Source organism: Schistocerca nitens, chromosome 5 (genome assembly GCF_023898315.1).
Source record: "Schistocerca nitens isolate TAMUIC-IGC-003100 chromosome 5, iqSchNite1.1, whole genome shotgun sequence".
In the NCBI taxonomy this organism is placed as follows: Eukaryota; Metazoa; Arthropoda; class Insecta; order Orthoptera; family Acrididae; genus Schistocerca; species Schistocerca nitens.
In genome coordinates, this window is record NC_064618.1 from 261,985,924 (window position 1) to 262,001,082 (window position 15,159).

Sequence of the window (15,159 nt, forward strand, 5' to 3'; positions counted from 1 at the left end):
TACTTGGAAGAAGATTATAGCGCTCCTGTAAGTATAGATAACTTCGGCAGAGTGGATTTTAGCTTGTCGAAAGTGTTGTTATTGACCACATTTTCTGATGAAGATTACCTCGATAGGGACGACTTAGGGGCGAGCCATAAGCAAAACGTCGATGCAGCGCAATTGCAGGTAGACGACAGGGCCGCGTTGGAGGAGTAGTTATTGACATTTAACGATTTATTCGTAACGGAGGGTAGGTTACCGGCAACACCGATTACAAAGCATCACATACTAACGGAGGATAATGCACCAACGTTTAGGAAACCATATAGGGTAGCACGTCATATGCAACCATTACCAGAGGAGTTTATAGATCAACAGCTACGGGATGGAACCATAGAACATAGTGATAGTCTGTATTCAAGCAATTTAGCTCTCGTACCTAAGGAGTCAGTATATAGTTCAAGGAAATATAGGTTTTGTTGTGATTATATGTTTCTGAATGCGAAAAATATTTCAGACGCATATCCGATTCCGAATATCACAGACACATTGGATAATTTGGGACAATGTAAGTATTTTACGACGATGAATTTACAGAGTGGATACCATCAGTTGGAAGTAGCGCCAGAGGGTGGGGCAAAAACAGCTTTTACTGTTCCTGGGGGCACTATCAGTATATACGTATGCCGTTCGGGTTGAAGAATACGCCGGCAACTTTTCAGCGATTATAAGATGGGATTTTAAGGGGATTGAAACCAAAGATGTAAATGGTGTACCTAGATGATATTATAGTATTTTCTAAGGATATACCAGAACATATATCGCGGTTAAGATAAGTCCTTAGGAGATTGCGGTCGGCATGGTTAACATTAAGTTTAGAAAAATGTAATTTTGCGCAGACTCAGGTAAAATATTTAGGTCATGTAATCAGTGAACAAGGGGTTCAAACCGATCCTCGGTTAACAGAGACAGTTCAAAATTTTCCGACGCCACGTACAATGAAGCAGTTAAATCATATATTGGGTTATTTTCATATTATCGTAAATTTGTAAAGGATTTTGCTACAGTAGACGAGCCATTAAGAAGGTTTTTAAAGAAAGGATTTAATTTCAATGGACGGAGGAATGCCAGCAAGGTTTCGATGAATTAAAAATGAGATTATTTTCTGGTCTGGTATGGTGTTTCCGAATTTTGAAGAAGACTTAATCTTATCATGTGACGCTTCAAATGGCGAAGTAGGATGTGTTTTGGGGCAAATCGTAAATGGAAAGGAGCGTCCGATTGCATATGCTGCTAGACAGTTAAATAGGGCAGAGAGGAATTATTCCACAACGGAAAAGGAGATATTGGCTGTAATATACGGAGTAACGCATTTTCGTTGTTACCTTGCTGGTAGAAAGTTTAAGGTCGTGACAGATCATGCAGCATTGAAATGGTTACTGGGACTCAAGGATCCTTCTAGTCAGTTGACACGGTGAGCTCTAAAATTAAGTGAGTTTGACTCTGAAGCCAGGGAAGAAACAAGATAATGCAAATGCATTAAGTCGCAGGTCAGACGCATTACAAGTAATGGGTATGAGTGTCGCGGAATGGCATATGGCACAAGCAGAGGCTGAGGAATGCCAGGGTTTTACAACTCAACCACATTTAATTGTGAATGGAAATTTGCTGTATAGAGTTACCAGGTGTGGACCACGGGTAGTGGTACCAAAGAGTTTGATGGGGGAAGTCTTAAAGCAGGCCCATGATCATGTGCTTTCAGGGCATGGGAGTCGTCGAGCTACGGGAAGACGGATAGCAGAACGATTTTTGTGGCGCACTAGGAGAAGGGATTTGGAACAATGAGTAGCAAATTGTGTATCGTATGCGGAGCGAGCCGATATGACGCGCGGACGAATTCAATTGCAGCGGTTACCAGAGGTTTCGAAACCTTTCGAGTTTATCGGGATAGATGTCTGCGGGCCATATAACAAAACACCGGCTGGGAATCGTTACGTTTTAACTATAATTGATCACTTTTCGCGCTTTCTAGCCAAGGTATCAATACCAGACCAAACATGCAAGTACGGTAGCACAAGCTTTAGTCAGTAATTGGTTACTGAAGTTTGGGGTGCCTGATACCATAATTGCGGATCAGGGAACGAACTTCATGTCCAAATTAATGTCACAGTTGTGTAGGTTATTGAGAATTAGAAAATTATGGACCAGTCCCATTTACACTTCACAATACGTCTCAAACAGTGGACTTCTGCTCCTTTGCATGGGTAGGATATTTCACACTTTCTTCGAGAACGGCAGTGGTTGGTTGTAAAAATCGCATGAAGTCAGCGGAAGGATTGACTCGCGTGTTTCAAATTTCTACCAGCAGCCTAGGTAGCAGAATGACGGTGTGTAGGGTGTGAAATAGAGAGGAGTTGGGGTTACGATACGAGGGTGTTTTTCTGCTGGATATGAACACATATTATAGCATTCTGTCCTGCGTACATTTTGGGGACGATTATTATTTACATCAGCACGACAACATAACCTATCGTAAAGCGGCATCTATGAAGAAATGGTTTGTGGACAGCTAAATTCCTAAAATGGACTGGCCTGCATAGAGTCCTGACTTGAACTCAACTGATCACCTTTGGGATCAGTTATAACGTAGAGTTCGCTGCAGACCCCAGAGTTCAACATCATTATCATCTCTATGTCCGGCTGTTGAGGAAGAACGGGCTGTCATTCCCCAAAAGTCATTCAGATCCCTTACTGAAAGTGTTCCCACCAGAATTCAAGCCTTCAGATATGCGAAGAGTGAACACACTCTTTCTTAATATCCGTTAATAGGTTTCTATGCGATTAACCATATGGAACACTGTGCTGTTCATGCTCTTTTTTCTTGTGAAGTATAAACCTTTAATACCTCAGTTTGTGCTAAACAATCGGTTCAGGTGTTACAGTCAAGATCTTCAGGATGACGACGACGTACGTCAGTTAGCGTTACTGAAACAGATGACACCATATTAGTCCCCATGGCAATGAACTGTGAACCACATACCATCCAGTCATGCCCTACGTTTGGAGCACTACAGCTTTTATTCCTCAGTCAATTCCCCCCCCCCCCTCCCCCCCCTTTCCTCTTACCCTGCATACAGACTCACACTGCTGGTCACAGGGATTGATGCAGTAAGAGCGTCAACAGCGATTTCACGAATTCTGGTAAAGTGTTAGGAAACCTGTTGTTGTCACGCAATAGCATTATACACTACAGCAAAAACTAGGCAACGGTTCGAGTTCATAATTTTATCATCACTGGAAGCAGATCCGTGGTTTTTAGCCATCCGGAAAGTTTACCATTGTCACTTACAGGCGATCGATGTATCAGCTGGTCATATCTTTCCAGCAAATGCTTCGTTTCGACGACTTGCCAAATCATTATCTTCCAAGCTTATTTCATCTACCTTGTCGACAGCATAATGAGACCATGCCAAAGCGAATGACACCCTTAAAGAACTTCTCCACTGGTTGCATGGTACTCCTCCATGTCTCACAACTTCTTTTTTCGGTTATAATTAGTATGTTGCTGCCCTATCTGAATTCCTCTCCTGTGCCATCCTCTTCATCTCAAAGTAACACTCGCAACCTACCTCATCAGTTATTTACAGGTTGAATTTCAGTCTCTGTCTTCCTTCACAGTTGCCATCGTCTACATCGTGTTAACAAATGTCCTATCATCTTGTCTCTCCTACTTTTCCACACATTTATTTCTCCATCTACTATGCGGAGAACCTCCTCTTGCTTTGTCGGCCACATAACTTTGAACATTCTTCTATTGCACCACATCTCAGAAACTTAAATTAAATTTTCGATTCGAATTGGCAACCACTTACAATAACTGCCACACTTTATCCGAGAAAAACGGCCCACAATTCACTATCGTGTATTGCAATGCCCCAAATGCACATTTTCAGAAGTTACTTCCTCAGATTAACGCCATTGTATGATACTATTAGACTTGTTTTGTCTAGAATACCCTCTACGCCTGTGCCAGTCTGCTTTTTGTGTCTTTCTTACATCAGTTGTCACATATTATTGTGCTTAGAAGGCGGTAGAAATCCCCTATTTTGATGTTAGATTTCTCTCTAATTTATTTCCTGCTGCTTTTCATTACTTTCATCTTCATTCGTTATACTGTCAGTCCACATACTGTGTTCCATTCAGCGCTTCCTCTCATTGCCATCACATTCACTGAGGTAACAAATTCAGCAGTAATCGTTCACCCTTAACTTTAATCCCACTCCTGAACTGTCTTTGACTTCCGACTAGCTACTTGCTGTACAGCTTGAACAGTAGAGGGGAAAGATAGTTTCCTGTATTCCATCCCTTTTAATCCGAACGCTTCGTTCGAATCGTGTTCCATCCTTACAGTTCCTTCCTGTTTCTTATATGTCCTTTACAGTACTTGTCTTTCACCGTAGCTTACGCTAATTTTTCTGAGAACGTCGAACGTCTTGCGCCTTTTTACACTATCAAAAATCGTTTTTACGTAAACAGGTCCTATAAAGGTGCCTATTTTTCTCATGATTCCAGTATCAAGTGCAATATCAAAACTGTGCCTCTGTGCCCTTACCTTCCCAAAAGCCTAACTTATCGTGATGTAACAGGTTCTCAAACTTCTTTTTCAATCATCTATTCTTGTCAGCAATTTGGGTACATGAACTGTTGTGGGCTAGTTCTCCCACTCCTCTGCCCTTGTTATCCTCGAAATTGCGTGGATTATATTTTGTGAAAGTCTGATGGCTTGACTGCAGTCACATAGATTCTAGCTTGAACTGTTGTTTGGTTGCAATTTTCCCTAGCGGCCTTCAAAATTACGAAGGAATATTACTTATGCCTTCTACCTTATTTGAGTGCAAGTCTTCCAACGATCTATCACACTCTGACACTAATACTGCATCCCCTACGTCATCCAAACTGACTCCCAATTCTTATTCTAAAACGTCATCGGACAGTTCCCCTACTTCGCAAAGGCCTTCAGTGTATGTTTTATATCTTTCCGCATTCTATGTTTAACAGTGGAATTCCTTCTGCAGTTTTACTGCCGACACCTTTGCTCCTAATTTCACCGAAGGGTGTATTACATTTCTGTAAGCTGATATTATCCTTTCGGCAACCATTTATGTTTCGATTCTTCACGCTTTTCCTACAGCCATTTCGCCTTGGTATCCCTGCACTTAGTGTTTATTTTGTACCCAATTTATGTATGTTGCTATATTCCTTTCGTTGCCTTTTTCTCCTTACTTTCGTCGATCAATTGAGTTATTCGTTGTGTTCCTACTGTCCTTCAACTGAACTGCCTACTGTAGTATTCACTATCGAAATAGCTACAGCCTCAGAGATACTGAAATGCACCTTATAATTCCTCAGAAGTTCGGACTCAACTTCTCTGCACATTGATTCTTCCTTACGATTCTCTTTAACCACAGCTTACTCTTCAGCATTACTAAAGGTGGGTCTGAGTTACGGTATGCCTTACAATCCAATATTTGATTTCGGAACATCTGTCTGATCATGATGTAATCCAGCTGAAATCTTCCCTTGTCTAACACGCGTTGCCATTGGTTTGCTATCAATCTTAATGAGAATAATCCTGTCATTGAACTGTTTCCAGTAATTCACTGTCTGCCCTACTATCCTATTAATAACGAACCCTACTCCCGTTATAACAGTTTCTGCTGCTGCTGATATTACTCTCTATTCGTTAGACCAGTCATCCTCACCTTAATTCTATATCACTTCACTGACTCCCACTGTAAATGTAGTCTTTGCATTTCCCTTTTCAGATTTTTTTGCTTCACTACCACGTTCAGGCTTCTCGTAGAATGATCTCCTTTCTTCAGTTAGTTAACCTTTTTCGTACGGATGCCTCGCCCCTTTGTAGGTCTCTCTAGGAGACCCGAATAGGAGACGAAGCTTTTTCTTCTTTGCAGTGACCATGTACTGGTGATACACATAATGTGTATTTAATGCAGTGGTCTCTATGGTCTGCCGTATTCTCAATCCTTTGATAGTTGCTGATTCTTTCGCCATTAAGGGTTAGTTTTCCTACTTAAGGGCAAAAGGGTCTGCTAAAACTGTGTCCACTCCTCCAACCTCTTTGCCAAGGCTGCTGGCAGAACGAAGATGACTTCTTACGCCAGAAGTCTTCGGCCGCCATTGCCGCAGATTCGTGCAGTAGCTGGATCGAAACCGACACGTAGGTTCTTTCTTGATCATGAGTCTTAGAAGCGTGTTCTAGACGAAGGTAGCACTTGAGTATTGACTTTTTCCACACGCTGCTTTCAAACGGATTATTGGTATCACCTATGCAGACGACTCAAAGCATTATGACCACTGCACACTGTAACGTAGACTGCCGCCTTGAGCTGTTGTGGGCACGTGACGCGGTAACAAGTACGTAAGAGGGGCAGGCACGGAGGGGGACTACCCTAGCGAAAATTTGGGCGGAAAATGAGGAAATCCATTGAGATAAATGACTTTGAAAGAGGGCAGATTATCATTACGTAGAGTCTTTGAACGAATATCTCGAAAACGGCGAAGATTATCGAATGTTCACGTCCTGGTATCTTGAGTATCTACAGGAAGAGGTATGACAGTGAAACTACCACTAAGCGCTAAATGGTTGGACGTCCACGACTCTTCACAGAATGGGTGTTCGGAGGCTTACCCGCTCTGTAAAGTAGGAAACTTGGTTATCTGTGGCACCCAAGCCGAAAGAGCACAATTCTGGTGACCGCAAAAGTGTTTCGGAGCACATCGTTGATCGTACATTGTTAAAAATGGATCTCCGAAGCAGATCACATGTACAGTCGTGCTCAAAAGTATCCGAACGACCTGAATTGCATTTCGCGTGATTCGCATGCAACCCACATAAAGCAGCTGTCTAGCAGATTATCTAATCGCTCCTTGGTTCAAATAGTTCAAATGGCTCTGAGCACTATGGGACTTAACATCTATGGTCATCAGTCCCCTAGAACTTAGAACTACTTAAACCTAACTAACCTAAGGACATCACACAACACCCAGCCATCACGAAGCAGAGAAAATCCCTGACCCTGCCGGGAATCGAACCCGGGAACCCGGGCGTGGGAAGCGATAATCGCTCCTTGGTACAGTCGTTTTACTATTGAAAATGGTTCCAAGTCACCACTAGAAAACACTGCTCTGTATCGCAATAACTTAAGATGTAAAGTAGTACCACGATAGTAGAAATATCAGGGCACACATTATCACAGATAAGACTGTCAAGACTGTCCTTAAGGCTTGTAAGCTCACATTCATTACAATAAATGACATACCTGGAATGTTACCACTCTCATTATTACGTCAGATAGGTAATGCACGTAATAAGTTCGTCGTATTCATGATTTCCTCTTCAAAGTAACATACCGTACTTGTTATTTAACTCAAAATGACATTAAAAATTTAAATTATTAACGAGCAGCTAGTTGAGAATATGTATGAACTTCAATTGACACGGCGAACCGTCCCGTTCTGCATATGGATTCAAGCCCAGGTCATGCAGACTAAGATATCGTGACTGACAGGAACTAACAGTCATTCCTGACTAGGCCTACAGAGAGTGATATATCTCGATTTTAGACAGTAGCAGTTAGCAAATATCAACTTTAAATTACATAATGTGAACATTTTTAACGGACGCGAATTCCTACCCAGCATCTATTGTCCCTGTTAACGAACTACGAGAGATGTTAAATATTGCTTCTTCACAAGTAACTTACTTGAAATGCCGTGAGGTAAAGCTTTCTGTAGGACAGGAATTCGAACCCAGCTCCTAATCGAATTTTTATCGAAGCACAATCAACTGTGACATATTGGATTTTCTCGAAAGTAGCTAGATGTTTTAACTGAAATGACGAGACGAAACATTCATTTTTTCTCTCCTTTCCAGGACTCCAGCCCGGCAGCTATCGCTGTTGTAATACAGAAAACAAACGTAAAATATGGGTTTGTTACACCAGCAGTGACATGTGAGCATGTTTGAACTAGAAATAATATGAAGAAGAGTTCAGTGCTGACTGGGAATCGGACCCCACACATATCGTTGTTGACTACACACAAAGAGACGTCAGCCAGCGACTTTTCCTCCACCAGCAGCTCAAAATGACATCCTTGAACTTACAGTGATCTTGCATATAGTTATATGTCTCACTGGGAGTCAAAAACGTCAGATATCGTTAGTGTTGACAACGAATGAAAATGCATAAAAAATCAAAATTATTATCCACCAGCAGATAGGTGTTCTCGTTCTAGAGCTTGATAATACATAATGAAGACCTTAGTGCCGGGCAAGGATTCAAACCCATTCACGCAGAATATGTGGAGATGTTGAGGAATCTGCAATTTTGAACAAACAACAAATTGTAGTCGAGCTGTACTGTCACGAAGGGATCAAATTCCGCATTAAGGGCGGTCTGAGTTGCATACCCAGTTCACAACCTATTTCATCGGCATACAGAAGCTCAAATAAAAGATGGAATAAGGGTACATTGACCCTATGTAGCGTTTATTTCGTCACTAGAAATAAATAACTAGTATAAGAAAGGATACTGGTCATAAAGTTTTTACATGTCGTCACTCCTGACTTTATTTTGGTTCAACCTAACGTCTATTTGGTAGAGAAGAAATATCATGTTTAATGTGAATTTCAGAGCACAATGCCATTACACCTTCTTCACTTTGGGTAGCTAGAAGCGAATAGAATTGGTCTCTCCCTATTAAAAAGCATTGTCAGAAGTTGGAATCGAACCTACACCGTCAGTAGAGGAACCTATCAGCAATGCAACAGGCCACCAAACCCTCTTGTCTGTGACTCATTTCTATCACAACGCAGATGCAGCACACTCGATGAGTGTAGGGGTTTGCAGCATGTTCAGTACATTCATTTACTTGGTTGATCGAATCGCCATGAACTAGCTGCCTCGGCTATCCAGTGCATACATTCGACTCTATTTTGTAATCACCGAAATAAAATAACGTAAATTTAAACAGAAGCTGTTCCTTTCCATTTGAGCTACTCTATTGCGCTTTCTGTTTGCTGAAACCGTTGTGCAGTGCAAAAGAAAAGCTGCAACTGTCTGTCTCTTAGAAGTCTAGATGCGGCCATATGCATTATCTCACAGCACTGTGGAATGTGGAAGTTCTGGAGGAAATGTTGACTTCTTGAGCTGCTGTACCTTCGTGACAGCTAGTAGCATAACGGTAAGCGTCGCACGCTGTAGATAAGACGTCGTGAGTTCAATCGCGTTTGCTGCTACATTTTTTAAAACGCAATTCTGCTGTCCGCTGAAGTTAACAATTTAATGGAACTTTGAACATTATTCCCTTCACTTCTCAAACCAAAATAGTCGCATGTGGAAAAAGGGCTAACTTCTGCGACATTTTGTTCTTTTCAAGTTTAATAGGACGCCAGGCAGCAAATGCATCTCGAAGCTTTTGCATTATGTATGGGGAGAGGGAATCGTGCCAAAATAGTCAGAAAATTATTTTCTACATTAGCTGTCATCTGGTAGTGGAATTTTATTCTTCTACAAACCTTTTTTGACACCTTTAACTCAGAACAAGTTTTCTAGATGCATGTGCATTGTCAAACTGTTATAGATAACATCAGAGAATTCTCATATATCGTTGATGATTAATTTCTCTCTCTTGTTTAGTACTGTTTTAACAACAGTAAAAGAAACCTTACGAAAATGTGCACTGTATTATAAGAAATGAAATAAAATTACCCACGATAACCTTACAACGAAAGTCTGTTTTAATAAAACTGAGTATCTGTACACAAGCGTGCCTCAATCGGCACGAATTAGTAAAATACTACTCACTTAGATTAAGACTGGGTTTGTGTTTAATTGGTATGCTGTGTCATACTCAACAGGTAAGCAAATGTGGCATTTCATAAATAAAGTTATGTATTCCTAGAAACCCAAAATTTGCTTGTCAGCAGCGGAAAGAGGCGTTACCTGTTGTGCAGCATTACAAGTTTTTCACCATTGCACTATGAGATGAAAGTATTTTCTTGCGATTTGTTTATCGATGTTTGATCAGACTTTCACAGAAGGGATTAAAACGTTATAGTCAGCAAGACTGGAACCGCGAACCATAACAGACGCTTTTCCATAGGTCTGTTGAATTGCTGATAGGTTCCTCTACTGACGATTTTGGATCGATTCCAACTTCTGACGGTGCTCTTTGATAGGGAGAGACCGATTCTATTCGCTTCTAGCAACGCCAAGTGAAGAAGGTATAACGGCGTTGTGGTCTGAAAATCACATTAAACATGACATTCCTTCTCTACCAAGTAGACGTTAGGTTGAGCCACAATAAAGTCTGGAGTGGCGACATGTAAAAAATCTATCACCAGTATCCTTTCTTAAACTAGTTATATATTTCTAGTGACGAAATAAACGCTATGTAGCGTCAAAGGACACTTATTCCATCTTTTATTTGACTTCTGTAAGCCGATGAAATTGGTTCTGAACTGGGAATGCAACTCAGACTGCCCTTAATGCGGAATTTGATCCCTTCGTGACAGTACAGCTCGACTACAATTTGTTGTTTGTTCAAAATTGCAGATTCCTCAACATCTCTGTGCACCGGATCGAGAAGGGTTTGTTGGTGCGATTAATTGTGTGTCTAATTACTTAGTTGTACTGGTAGACTGGTGTGATGAAGGTCTCGCACCAGCCTGTCCTGTGCAAGCACCTTATTCCCTATATAAATACTGCACCCTCGTGTATTCATTTCAACCCACTTACTGTATTCAACACTTGATCTCCCGCTACAATTTTTACTCATCACAATAACCATCATTATTAAACTGACGTTTTCTTGATGCCTCGAGATCTTTCCTATCAATTGAACCCTTCCTTTAGTATGGTTACACTATAAATTTATTATTTAGTATTTCTATTCGGTATTTCCTCTGATTTACGTACTATGAAAAATTCTCAATTTTCCATAAACTGACAGTAGCTTTTTCGTGCCTGCGAGAAACTCAGAGTGAATGCCAATTAATTAACAGGAAAAGCTGACAGAACGTATCCCAGGGCTAAGGCTGAGAGCCGCCTTTTTAAGGATTCCCTGCCTCAGTCTGTAAAATCGTAACTCTTATAGGAGTCAGTCAGTCAGTCTGTTAAGAACCGTTTCCCTCAGGAATCAGTAGACCATCAAGTCCAGGTTTATGTCACATATTAACGTCTATTATCCCTTCGGGGTGCATAAAGTTTAAGCTTCTAAGTCAAGTCAGTCAAAATATACGGCCATTCATGTAACATATTTCGATACTTGCAAACTCACTCATCAAAAGCAATAGGGTACTTCCAGTTGACCTACAAGCAAGAAACTGGGCAAAAAGGAAGGTTACACGGCGCAACTAAACGAAAAAATCCGATAATTGTAACTTTATGATTTACATATTTTTTTACATCTGTCAGTCTGTCCATCCGTTAAGGACCTTTCCTTTTGAAACAGTTTGGCGTATCAAATTGAAACTGATGTTAAGTACTGTGGTCAATGGTCCCTCGGTCTTAAAAAGTTTTTAACTTTTTTGTCAATGCAGACAGAAGATACAGCCATTTATGTCACAAATTTCGCTACTCAAAAGGTAACCTATCAAAACCTATAGGGTACTTCCCGTTGACCCAGATTTATGAAATTTGGCAAGAAGCAAATTTTCATAGTACAAGTAAAGGGAAAGATCCGAGATCGTTAATTTGTAGTTTTATCACACGAAAAAAATATTTTTATTTTCATTTATTATCCGACTTGATCCTCGATTCCCGAAGTGGGTAAACTGTCTATATACGTAATTAGATTTTTACGGAGCCCTCAGTGTGGGAGTCCTACCCGCATACAGGCAATTGTTGGTGCAATTGCAGTCATTACCTCTGATGTCGCAAAAAACCTGCGCTATACAGATTTTTACTGTCATATTTCGATATTCCCAATTAGCCAAATGTGAGACGGTCAAGAATTTTAGTACTGCTTTTGTCTCTATAATACATTTCGAAAAAAAAGAAAAACACAGCAGAGAGATTTTCTCGATTTGAAAACGAGTCGCGTTTATCCCATGTTTAATTTCTCTTAAAATGACTAATGTGTAGAAGGCTACCACAGTCATCAAGGAAAGCACTTCACAAATTCCCAAATAATTTTAAATTACAATCTTAATAACACTATTTATTTCTAATACAGTAATAATCTCGACTGGAAGTAGCGACTCACTTAAGCTCTTTGGTGAAGTCGTGAATGGCTAGGTTGTTGAAGCCCAGACTGCGGACAGCATCATCGAACTGGTCCACGAGGCTGGAAAAGTAGTCTTCCGGCGTCAGAGCAGCGCCACGCACGACGTGACGTTTGACGAACGCAGCGCGTGTACCGTCAGCTGAAGGAGAGAACGTAGTAAGTGTAGTATATCGATAGTGTGAATCTCAGATGAGGAGAAAAGCTGAATTAGTAAAAAGGAAAATGGAAAACACTGTAGGCGATGAAATCTACTTTCTTCGGATAACTTGCTATTCAGATCCTCCAGTTTAATTACAGGATACCGTATTTAAAGTTTTACGAGGCATCAGGAAGCCTTCTGCATTGCTTATCTGTGTTTAGTCGACGTTTAAATTACATTCGTTGTATTTCGCAGAGACGAAGTGTAATTGTGATCGTGGTGTCCCAGATACATAATCCCGTATCCTACGAGAATGTCCATTGAAACGAAAATTAAACATGGCTGATAGACACAAAAATACACGTGCACCCAAGGATATGGTAGTTTCCATCACAGATTCTTCGCACAGGATGCGTTTGTCGATAATCAAATGCTAGCCGACAAAAATTCAATTAATATTCTGTGAAATGCAGATAAAAGACCAAGCTGGTGCTAAGATTAGTTGTTTCGCTGTCCCTAAAATCCTGAAATCGATAGTTGTGACAGAACTAGATATAACACAAGACATCAGGTACGTCACATTCTACAAAATAATGATTACGTTGACTACAAAAATACATATACAGGATGTTTTAGAATTCCTATTATAGGCTTATAGGGGTAGCAGAGGGGACTTAGTAGATGATAAGGAACTCATGTCCGGAAGTATTCCTTTCCGATTAAAATAAGTTTGAAGATCGGATCGCTTTCGAATTTCCCACTTCACGGTTCGTATGAAACGGCAGCGACGCGTAAAGCATGTATGGAGAACTTTTCCAGATCGCCTGAGTCCAGCAGCCACAACTTTAGTCCTACTGCAACAACGGCTGCGAGAAATTGGCACGTTCGTAAATACGAGAATGGTTGACTCTGGTGCTGCACGGACGCGTTGCAATCTCGACTTTGAAGAGGATACCGTGCGTCACGTAAAAGAGAACCCGACGAAAAGTACTCGTAACGTAGCGCGTGCCACGGACTCCGTTAGGGTATATATGTCAGAACTCACTGCCTGCGTTATGTACTACTATAAGCGGGAGATCTGTAAGTGATCCGATCTTCCGACTTCCTTTACATCCAAACCGTGCATTTCCGGGCATGGGTTCCTGATCAAATGTTATCAACTATATCGCGTCTATAGCCTCTAGAAGCCTGTAACTCGGATTGTGAAACACCATGTAAATTCGTTAAACAATATTTATTCGAAACGCCGCTCGATTTGTTTCTCCACGAGATCAAGATGTCAGTAGATTGCATCGCCCCGATTGATGCCATGTTCCTTGACTTGCGGAAAGCCTTACAGACAATTCGTATGGTGGATAAAATTCGTGAGTACGGTACGCCAATTCAGTTTTGTGGTTGGACTGAACAGTTCCTAGTAAACTAGAGAATATTTCACATGCAAAATTATCGTCGTGCTCATGCCAAAGGGAGTGTTACTCAGACAGTACTGTTATAGGACCACAAAAGACGTACAGAATAGCATCAGAAGCTCCATGATACAGCTAGTGGATGATGCCGTTATCTACAGACAAGGCACAACGCTAGAAATGCAGTAATTGGACGGGACGCTCAGCAGAAACAAACGCAACACTCAAATAAGTGAAAAGACACGTTATTGGTTCATTACACCGCTGCCGTGGAAGCTGTTTCATTAAATACATTGGAGTATGCATACGGAGCAATTTAAAGTGGAATGATCAAAACACTGATAGTGGGGAAGGTAGAAGCCAGACTGAGATTCAATGAAAACATCTTCAGGAACGTTTCCCATTCCAGAAGGATGTTGCTTTCAAAATCCTCAATCGACCGACACTTGAGCATTGCTCCTGAATATGCTATCCTTCCCAGATAGGATAGATTTTCGCGACGGGTTCGTTTAGTAAGAGCGAAGGTGTTGTGGCGTAACAAGCTAGCTACGCCACACAGAAGTAGCCGAAAGGGCACGCGTCAACTCACGCCGTCTTGGGTTAAGTCTGAAACAGGATACTTTATGAATGCTATAAAGAAAAGAACGGAGCTTGTCGTATACTTAACTTTTATTCACTTCTGCGGTACATCGCTCTTAATAATACAAGTGAGACTCTTTCCAGATATGGTTAATGGCGCCTTGCTAGGTCGTAGCCATGGACTTAGCTGAAGGCTATTCTAACTGTCTCTCGGCAATTGAGAGAAAGGCTTCGTACGTGTAGTCGCTAGCAATGTCGTCCGTACAACCGGGGCGAGTGCTCGTACGTCTCTCTAGACCTGCCGTGTGGTGGCGCTCGGTCTGCGATCACACAGTGGCGACACGCGGGTCCGACATGTACTAATGGACCGCGGCCGATTTAAAGCTACCACCTAGTAAGTGTGGTGTCTAGCGGTGACACCACAGAAGGCGTCGCGGAGATACTCTGCCAACTCCATTGTTACACGCTACAAGAGAGGCGTCGTGCATCACGGCGCTGTTTGCTATTAATGCTCCGAGAGCGTTCGTTACTAGAGGGGTCAATGAGTATTTTGCTTAGTAATACATACAGGTCACCAAAAGACCAAGATGCTGAAATTAGATACTGGAACTCGCTTGAAACTTTGCGCACAGCTGTTCTTCTGTGTACCATGTGTGACAGGAACGGGGAAAGGGGGGCGTGGGGGGGAAGAGAAAGAGACAGTGGTATCCGACGTATTGTGCATTGGTGGTATGCGGGGTGAAG

At 41.5% G+C, this 15,159-nt stretch overlaps 1 protein-coding gene across 1 annotated transcript in view; it reads right to left on the reverse strand.

Moving 5' to 3' along the window:
- The window catches only part of LOC126260027 (uncharacterized), a 113,313-nt gene that overhangs the window by 68,203 nt on the left and 29,951 nt on the right, over nucleotides 1-15,159 (reverse strand). Inside the window, exon 2 of the mRNA XM_049957200.1 lies at nucleotides 12,271-12,430. Coding sequence (XP_049813157.1) covers nucleotides 12,271-12,430 — 160 coding nt within the window. The remainder of the gene's footprint in view (nucleotides 1-12,270; nucleotides 12,431-15,159) is intronic.